The sequence below is a fragment of the Phacochoerus africanus genome, chromosome 3 (assembly GCF_016906955.1).
Source record: "Phacochoerus africanus isolate WHEZ1 chromosome 3, ROS_Pafr_v1, whole genome shotgun sequence".
Classification (NCBI taxonomy): domain Eukaryota; kingdom Metazoa; phylum Chordata; class Mammalia; order Artiodactyla; family Suidae; genus Phacochoerus; species Phacochoerus africanus.
Window position 1 is genome coordinate 95,454,230 of NC_062546.1, and position 9,533 is coordinate 95,463,762.

The 9,533-nt window shown below is 60.1% G+C and overlaps 1 protein-coding gene across 1 annotated transcript; it reads right to left on the reverse strand.

Moving 5' to 3' along the window:
• Positions 1 to 2,140: 2,140 nt before the first annotated feature.
• INHBB (inhibin subunit beta B) lies at positions 2,141 to 6,926 on the reverse strand. The gene is made up of 2 exons (XM_047772177.1): positions 6,475 to 6,926; positions 2,141 to 3,996 (listed from the first exon to the last, which is right to left on the reverse strand). The coding sequence occupies exons 1-2, from the start codon at positions 6,920 to 6,922 to the stop codon at positions 3,221 to 3,223; spliced, it is 1,224 nt and encodes a 407-aa protein (XP_047628133.1). The 5' UTR covers positions 6,923 to 6,926; the 3' UTR covers positions 2,141 to 3,220.
• Between the last annotated feature and the right edge of the window lie 2,607 nt (positions 6,927 to 9,533).

Genomic DNA, 9,533 nt, shown 5'->3' on the forward strand with positions numbered 1-9,533 from the left:
GCCCCAGTGATTCGAACACCACCACCCCCACCCCAGGAGGCTGTGGGCCTGGGAGCGGGGGTGGAGGGTGGTGGTGAGGCTGAGAACCTCACCCACCACAGAGCCAGGGACAGCTAGATCATAACTTACACCCCAACACGGCCAAGTCAGACCTGTCCTTATGAAATTTCCTTTGTTGCCCGCATTAATTTTTCTGCCGTCTCAAGATCTCACGGATTAACAAAGTCCACCCCTCAGTGGAAAGTCTTACAGGACAAAAGCCTACTCTTGGACAGAGAGACAGAAGCCAGAGACTACCTCCTGCCACCAGCTGGCCATGTGGATGGAGATAGACCCCTCCAGCTGCCCAGAGCCTTCCTCAATTTCCCCATTGTTGCCTTAATGGCAATAGATCATCCCCAAGACCCCACTTGTTCAAATATCCTGAGATCCTCTGGGAAGGCCACAGGTGACCCCAAAACCACAACAAAGTGCCTCTGGCCCTGGAGGGCCGCCTATAAAGGCCAGGACTTAGCCTTGCAGTCCACCCAAGGGGATGGAGGAACTGGTCGTGGAACCTGGGCTCCAATGCTATGTGTTCTCAGGTAAGCCCTGAACCTCTCTGAGCTTCAGATTCCAAATTCTAGAAAACACGAGTTACACTAAGGCGTGGCATAAGCAAGGCACAGTAAGAGCGGTGGTGGGTACTTCCAGGCATCCCCATAGCTGCAACTGGACCACAGCTAACACTGCCACCACCCACCACCAGTAAAAAAATCCTCACAGGAAAGGACATCATGCATCCTCACAGCCTTGCTTCTGGCTTCCACCCCAAGACAGTAACCTCTTCTGGGTTAGTCAACTCTATTAGTAAATGGGGATGGGCCCGGGGTCAGGTAGGCTTCAGCCTCCCAGCTTTCACAGTTCCTCCCAGGGATGGGGCCTAACCAGCACTTGCAAATGGCAATCTATGCGGCCGGCCGGCCTCGGTGCAACATAATTAGTCTTGGGACTAGAAGGGTAAACAAACATGTGATTCATGCATTTGCTAATTGTCCTTCATTCTCATCTTCTGCCATTTTTCCTAGACTCTCTGCCTGACATCCGAGCTCAGGACAAGGACTCGGGGACGGCCCTGGCTCAGCCCGCGGAGGCAACTGGCATGGGAACTAAACACACCGGGACCTGCCCTCCTCCCCTGTCACCGCCACCTCAGGCTCAGAACCCCCCTGACCCAGACAACACACAAGGCAGGAAGCCCGTGGCACTCCATCTTTTATTTTCTTAAACTGTACACAAACGTAAAATACTTTAACAGCGAGTCTATGGGAAAATTGTTTGGTTTTAAATTATTATGAAACAGAACCTAAGGGGAGCTTTATTAAATAAACATAAAGATGGGGATTTAAGGATACACACCTGCCTTCTACCGCCATCGTTTTTTACTCTACCTTTTGGGTGTGTAAGGATAGAAAAGACACATCAAACTGAATAAACAAAATCCATTTATACCCTGAAACGTAGGCAGGCCACTCAAGGGCGTTTGGAACATCCACCTCATGTAAAATGGCCTTACCACCTAATAAAAATTAAAACTGATCTGTTGGCCTCTTTGGTTCCAAAATTATGTATAATACATTTAACTGTATTTTTTTGCTGCTATAAAAATAACTTCTTTTTTCAAATGGCAGTTTCTGACTAATCATGCAACTAAATCAGTGCAAACATTAAAAGCAATCATTCGCTTAAAAAAGAAGCAAAGGATTTCATTTCAAGTATAAAAAATATAAAAAGAGTCGGACGAGTCCAGTTTCGTCTAGTGGGGGTCAACCCTTTAAATTGCATAGTTCACGTGGCACTTGGACATCTAGGGGTGAGCAAGCTCAGTGCTCTGCCAAGGGCCACTTCTGGATACACGCAGTGGGCAAGGGCTAGATCATGTGCGTTCAGGCAGGTCTGCAAGTGCTGGGGGCGGGGGCAGGCGGGTGGGCGAGCAGGCGGGGGCCACGTCTGTGGTCGGCACTGATGGCCAGGACCCACAGGGGCCGCTTCTGCAAAGCAGCTGAAAGCCTCCCCCATTTCCCCGAGACCAGTGAAACTGCACCCCTCCTTCACCCCCATCTGAGGAGGCAACCCCACCACCCCCCAGCATTCCCAGAACACCTCCACCCCACCACCCTCTCTTCCTAAGAGCTCATCCCCTCGCCTAAGAGTCATTTCCACACCTCCCCAACCAGTCCTAGAGGAATATCCCCAGTGAAGGGCACAAATTGCCACTTTTTCTTCTATCTGCTTAGAACAATTCAGATTTTTAACTTGAAAGGTCATAGCTGGTAGCAAGGTCCCTCTGCATTTATACAACTGGACTGCATGACCATTCAACTGCTAGTGATCAGTTAAAGCATCAAATTAAGACCCTTCTCCTCTCCCTCCCTCCCCACCCCCCAAAACAAACACACACTTAGAAGTCACACCAGGGACCCAAGCAACAGTCAAATGGTCATTGCCACTGCTCCACGGTCTCCGGCAAGTGGTGTCCCTACTGGGCCTCCCTCCCTGGGCAAGCGTGGGAAAGGACAGGCTGCCGTGGTCCCCTAGGAAGGATCCTAGTCAGGGGACGAAGCCGATAGGTTGGAGCCAAGAGATACCGAGGCCCTCGGGCCTTGAGCAAGCAAAGGGGGGACAAGCAGCCCTCTGCGTGCCCCCACGCTCCCCACCCCCGTATCTGCCGCTCCTCTTCTCTCCAGGGCTCCTGCGCTCACTCGCTTGCGCGCTCTCTCTCTCTCTGTCTCTGTCTGTCTGTCTCTGTCTGTCTGTCTGTCTGTCTGTCTCTCTCTCTCTCTCTCTCTCGGTGTCTCTGTCTTTGTGCTTCTCTGTGTGCTCGAAAGGAGCGATTCAGAGTGGCCGGGCCAGCTGGTGGGAATGGTGGCTGCTCACCCTTTCTCTCCGACTGACAGGCGTTTGTAGCTAAGCTGCCATTTGTCACTGCATCCATTTGCTGGTATCCCGGAGGCTGCTGTGTGGGTGGCAGGAGGCGTCTGCTGTGGGCATCTACGTGCGCATTTTCAAGTCTTTCGTGTCCACGGAGGGTTCGCCCTCTGGTTTCGACTGATTGCTCAATAAAGAAGTAGGAAAGTATCTCAGGCCTCCCACCCTGGCACCTGCCGGGCCACCCGGCAGCAAGACCACACCCCCCCGCCATGTGCCCCGTGCCCGCAGGGACAGTCCCGAGCCCATGCTTTCAGGCACAGCCACACTCCTCCACGATCATGTTGGGCACGTCCCGCTTGACGATGTTGTACTCGTCATCGAAGTAGAGCATGGACATGGTGCTCAGCTTGGTGGGGATGCAGCAGGAGTTCACTGTGCCCGGGTTCAGGCCCCGCATGCGGTACTGGTTGACCACGGCCGTGTGGAAGGATGAGGCAGAGCCTGGCACCCCTGCCAGGTAGGCCGGACAGCTGCCCTCACAGTAGTTCCCATAGTAGCCAGTGGGTGCGATGATCCAGTCACTCCAGCCAATGAGGCGGAAGTCGATGAAGAACTGTTGCCTGCAACAGAGGTTGGTCCGGCCGTCACACTCCAGGCCCCGCTTGCGGATGCGGTGCCTGCTGTCACCCAGCCGCGCCTGCACCACCACGAAGGGCCGGTGTGACTCCTCGCCCGGGTCCACAAACACGGGCACCACGGCCAGCTCCTGGCAGCCGTCGCACTGCACGTCCAGGTTGAGGCGCCGCTCGCCCCGCTCAAACAGGGCCTGGATGGCCTCGGTGAGCGGGAGGGTGTGCCAGCCGCTGCGCTTCAGGTCCACACGCTTCTCCACCACGTCCCAGCGGTCGCTGTGGCCCGGCTCCTGGAAGTACACCTTGACCCGAACCTTGCGCCGGCTCCCCTTCTCCAGGACATAAGGCAGCAGCTTCAGGTAGAGCCACAGACTGGCCTGTACCACGAACAGGTTCTGGTTACCCTCGTTGGAGATGAAGAAGTACAGGCGGACCCGGGAGGAGGCGAGGCCATCTGCAAAGAAGTGGGAGAGCAAGCCAAGTTAGTTCAAGGAGAACACAAGACAACGGGGGAAAGGAACCCCGCTGCACGCTGCTGGAACGCGCCCTGGCTACGCAGCTGGAAGACGTTACTGATCCGAAATACCATTCCTGGGGCCGGGGCCTCTGGCTGTAACCTGGGAGAGACAGAGAAAATCGAGAAGCCTGGATGAGGTTGGAGCTGGAGAGTCCGGGCCTATAAAACCCAGCCTCACCTCTCCCAGGCCAGGGTTCCCTGGAGACAGGCTGTCAGGCCTCAAAGCTCAAGAGAGGAACTTGTCAGGAAGCCAAGATCCTAACAAGTTGTTATGGGTATCTGTGAAATCTGAAAAACAAAACCAGGATCTGACTGAGGATTTGGGAGTGGGTTGTTTTCAGAGTTTTGGTTCGTCTTTTTTTTTTTTTTTTTTTTTTTTTTGGTTAACTTAGGGCATTGCAAAATCCAGCTGAGCCACCTACCGCCTCTTTCCAGTGTTTACCTAAGCATGATCTGATCCAACCCCCAGTGGAACCTCCACTGCAAACAAGCCAGCTCTGCTCAGGTTTCTGACACAGAAACGTGTGCTTTACAGGCTGCAAAGTGCAGCCTTCGTTTCTGAGAAGTTCCAAGGGACCAGACACTCAGCTCTGAAACTTGAGGTCCAGCCATTTCACAAGACCTTGACTCCCCATGAATGGCACGTTCAAAATCTCCATGGGGGAGAAGTGGCTTGTTAGTTTTCTCGATAATTCTGCTCAACAAGAAGAGAGGCCGTGCCGACCCAGAGATGCCTCCTCTCATCCCACGTTTGTTTCAGTGACCCTTCTCTCTGACAATTCCTACTTTTTTCATTTGGCAGGAAGAACAAATAAGGCAACCGTGTGCCCTGCGCTGGTTTTATCAAACCGCCTACCACAGTCGTCCCCTGCCTCCCACAGCCCCCTCCTCAGGCCTTGCCTGGCTCCTCTAATAACACTGACATCTGACTTTGAAACGGGGGAAAGTGCAGCCTTAAAAGCTGGTCTTGGACGGGCTGCCTGTGACCTGAATCTGTTATTTATAAGTCAAAGAGCTGGCTCCCTGAAACGGACCAGAAATATAACAGCCCCCGCTGTCATTTTGTGCCACCGGGAGCAAAAGGCCTCCTCGACCTTCCAGAATCACATTTCTACTCTGAGCCCCAAAGCACCTTTTAACCAAGCTCTCTAATTGCATGGCCAGCTTTCCCTCAGTCAGACAGCGAAAACGGCAATGTGTTTCTTTCTAAGCACAAACCAGCCACTGATTGTCTCTGCTTTTCTCCACACCCGGCCATGCAAAACTTTTTATCCCTTTTCATCCCCAAGCGGCACCAGCACAGTCTGCCTTCTGCCTTCTGCCTTCTGCCTTGTGGGGGGAGGCGCATTTGCAGCCCAGGGACACAACCACCACCGCCACTGCCCTCCCCAGGCTCCCTGCCCATCCTGCCCTGCCCAAACCAGGGCTTCCCCCTGCGACCTTCTCCGCAGTCCTCTCAGCACCAATAGGGCTGAGCTCCAGGCACAAAAGCCAGCCTGGCTCATTCAAGTCCTGAAAAGGACAGCGGAGTCGAAAGCACTTGCAGCATTTCAGCGCGAGCGCATTTTCCTCTTTCTTTTAAAGTTAGGAAGATTTTTTTCTCTTGATTTTTATATTCAGACTGCGGTAGAAATTTGCAATCCAGGGCTGAGGGAAAATTCCAGAAAGGACTCCGACCCTTTGTTAACTGAACTCTCCGGCTCTACAGCGAGGGAGCTGATGCCGCTGCCGCTGCTGCCGGGAGAGCCGAAAGGCACCCGGCTGCCGCGGAGCCGCGTTTCTCTGCGTAAATGATGGGACCTGTTGAGAAGCCTGCCTTCCGCCCGATTCCGGTGCCCACACAATCGGAAGAGAGGTTGCCTAGCTCTCCCCAGTGAGGCTTCAGCAATCCTGGCAAGCCCACACCACCCGGCGATGGAAGCGGCCCCAGGGGCCACACACACACACACACACACACACACACACACACACACACACACACACACACACTCCTCCGGCCCAGGATATCAACAAGCACAACATTTCCATCCACACCGCTAAGCCTACACTCCGATCGTGGGAAACAAAAACATTAAGCAATCACCGAGCAAGTGCCCGCGGAGCCAGGGCAGCACGCATCTGTCGGGAGGGGGGACGCGCGCCCAGAGGCGCTGGGGCCCGATTCTGGAGAGCAGGGGTGGAGAGGAAAGCACTCTGTGCCGGGGGTAGGGGGAGCAAGAAGGGGTTGCTACCCGAAGAAAGAGGACAGCAACCAGGACGGAGTGCACAGGGCCAGAGGCGAGCGGGCCGGGCCAGGAGCCCAGGTTTCCCCCGGGGCGCGCTGCCTGCGGCGGCGGCGGTGGACAACGTGGGCAAGGAAAAGGGGGTGGAGGAAGGGGCGAGAGCCACGGCTGGATACTCAAGGGACCGACCCACCTGTCTCTGCGAAGCTGATGATCTCGGAGACCCGCTCTTGGCCGTCGGCGCCAGGGCTGGCGTGGCCGTCCAGGTGCGGGATCTCCACCCGGCCGTCCTCGCGCACCTTGCCCGCATGCAGTTTGCGCAGGGCCGTGACCATGGCGGCCTTGGGCACGGCATGGGTGATGTTGGGTCGGCCCCGCATCTGCAGGCGGTTCAAGATGTGGCGCTTCACCGCCTCCAGGAAGTCGCCGTCCAGCCGGCCCAGCTCCTCTGGCCGCCGGAAGCCGCCGCACGACGTGCAGGTGTCCTGGGAGCCGCCGAGGGCTCCGGGCGGCGGGGGCGGAGGTGGAGCGGCAGGCGACGGCGGGGGCGTGGGTGAGCCCCAGGCCTCGGGCCCCAGCCAGCCGGCCGCCAGCAGCAAAAGGCAGGCGGCCCCCAGCGCCCGACCGGGCAACCCGTCCATGGTGCGCCGCTGGCGACGAGGGCGCCCGCCGCGAGGCGAGCCGAGCCGAGCGCAGGGCCGGGCTCCGGGCTCCAGGCGCGCCGCCCCGCCCCGCCCCCGCCCGCGCCCGCCCGGGCCTCCACCCGCCCGCCGGGAGGGCCGCCGCCGGCTCACAGGGGGAGGGGGCCGGCCGGGCCGCGGGGATTCCCGCGCGGCGGGGAAGGGGTGCGATAGGCCCCGGGAGCCGGAGAGGTGCGCTGGGCGAGGCGGTAGCGAGGGGTCACTGCCACTCGGGCGTCTCGGCGCGCCTCGGCATCCGCAGCCTTCTCCCCATCCTTTCCGCGTCGGGGCCCCGCAGGCCCCGCTCGGGTGAAGCGAAAGCGGCGGCAGCGGCGGCTTCGCCGCCGGGCGGGGAAGGTGGCGAAAAGGCCGGTCGAAGCAACTTGGCCGAGATGAAAGCGAAGGCGCCTGAGCCCCCGGAGCGGAACCGGGCGCGGCTTGGAGTGGCGCTGTGGCGGGGCCCGGCGCTCACACCTGAGCGTCTCGCCCTCGCCGCCTCGCGCGGAGGAAGAGCTGCTGCCGCCGGCGACGGGCGGGTTGTCCTCTCCACTGGCCGCCGGGCGGGCAAAGGAGCGGAACGAGCGCGGTGCCGGGGGCGCCTGGGAGCACGGGTCGGTTCAGAGGCGGCGCAGAGCCCCGGGCCGCGGGCCCTGCGGTCCTCCGGGCGCGTCACACGGCAAAGTTGTCTCCAGGCTCCCGGGGCGCCGCATCCGCCGGCGGCCAGCCGCTGCGCGCTCCGCCGGGGCCTCTGCTCCGCCGGCCTCCTCGCCTCCTGCCTCCCTCCGCCCGCGTGCGCCGGCCGGCTGGGCGCGGGACGCCGGGCAAGGAAGGCGAAGCGGAGGCAGGGCCCTCCTTGCTCCGGTCTCCGCTGCCTGCCGCGGCGGCAGCGGTGTCGGCTCGAGCGCCTAAAAGTCTCGCAGCGTCCCCGGCGCTGGTGCCCTAGCTCGCTCTCCCGCTGGCACACGCCGCAGGGCCGGGAGAGAGCGGGAGGGTGGCGGCCGCGTCCCCGCGCTGGCCTCGACAGAGTGCAGATCCCGCTGAGGAGGAGTTCTTCTCTTTGCCCTCTCTTCTTTTACTCTCCTCGTTTTTTCTCCCAAGGGGGAAAAAAAAAAAAAAAAAAGCCGCACAATCTCCGTATGTGCGCGCGCGTTGAGATAGACGTTGGCAGGAAAAGGGGGGGCGGGCGAGTGTCGCCCTGGCCGTGCGGGAGGAGAATGTCCGCGCCTCCCGGCTCCAGCTTCCCCGGGAGGCGGGGGACAGGGGAAAGGGGAGGCGGAATCTGTTCAGGTCGGTGCTGCCCGCTCCCCCCGCCCGCCCACCCCCGCTTCCCTCAGCTTCTTTCCTTCTGCCTTCGTGAGAAGGAGGAGCGAGCCGGCCCTCTCCCTTCCCCCTTCACCCCCCGCAAGGCCGGGCCACTTCTGCGGTCTGGAAACTTTCTCACCACGTGGGCGCCCCGGACCCCAGCCCAGCCGGGCATCGGGCGGCACCGACGGGCTCCTGGCCCAGGATCCCGGCGTTGGCCTCCTCCCCGCAGCCGCGCAGGCCCTGCCCTCGTCCCTGCCGCCGCCCTCCGCGACCGGGAGAGGCACCTCTCGCCGCCGCAGCCGCCCCCGGCCTGCCTGGGGAGCTCCCTCGCGGGCCTTGGCGAGGCGGGGGCGGCGATGCGGCCTCGAGCGCCGCAGCCTGGCTCCGTGGGTGGATGCCGCTCCCGGGCTGCAGTGCCCGAGCCCAGCGCCCCAAGCCGCCGGTGCACTGGGCGAAGCGTGGGCCCAGCAGGCTGGAGGTGCCGGGAGGTGGCCGCAGCCGGAGGCCTGCCTTCCCCCGGCTCTGAGCCCCGAGGAACTCCTCGATTGCGTGGGGGAACCGGCCTCGCGGCCGAGAGACCTCCAGGTTGGCGAGGCCTCCAGGTTGGCGAGGTCTCCCTCAGCACCGCCACCCCCCCCCCAACTGGCAAGCCTTAGCCTGAGATAAACCGGGTTCCAGTCTAGGCTCAGTCACGGACAGTTTGTAGCAGTGACCTTGGGTAGAGTGTTCACACTCTAGTCACTACTGCCTCATCTGTACACGGGGCACAGTCACACCTATTAGCACACGGGCTGGCTGGGCGCCCCAAAGTAAGCAACTGGGCCAAGCTCCTCACAGTACTCAAATTATGTTCCAAGGCCTCCGTTCTTAGGCCACCAGACAAGAGGTGCTGTCGATGGAAACCAAGCTCCCATCCCCCTCCAGAACCCCAAGTGCAATCCATTCCTTCTGTCCGTCATCACGCCCAACATGGATTTGGAGCCGCAAAGCAGTGCGCCTAGGGCGCAGCGCCTGGGGCCAGGAACCCGGCCTTGCCCTCTTCCATCAATCGTCCGGACTCCCGACCCACAGTGGCCGTGTCCCGGTAACAGTGCGATTGCGAAGAGGTCATTCTGGTCTTAGGATATTAGAAAACCCAGGACCACCGAGGAAGACCTTGGCCATCTGCTTGGGGTTACCCCCACCGCACCCTCCGCCGCCCCTCATCGCAAGCTTCTCGGCTGCTGTGGCGCTCAGCCCGGACCGCAGCCGCACCGAGGCCCGCAAG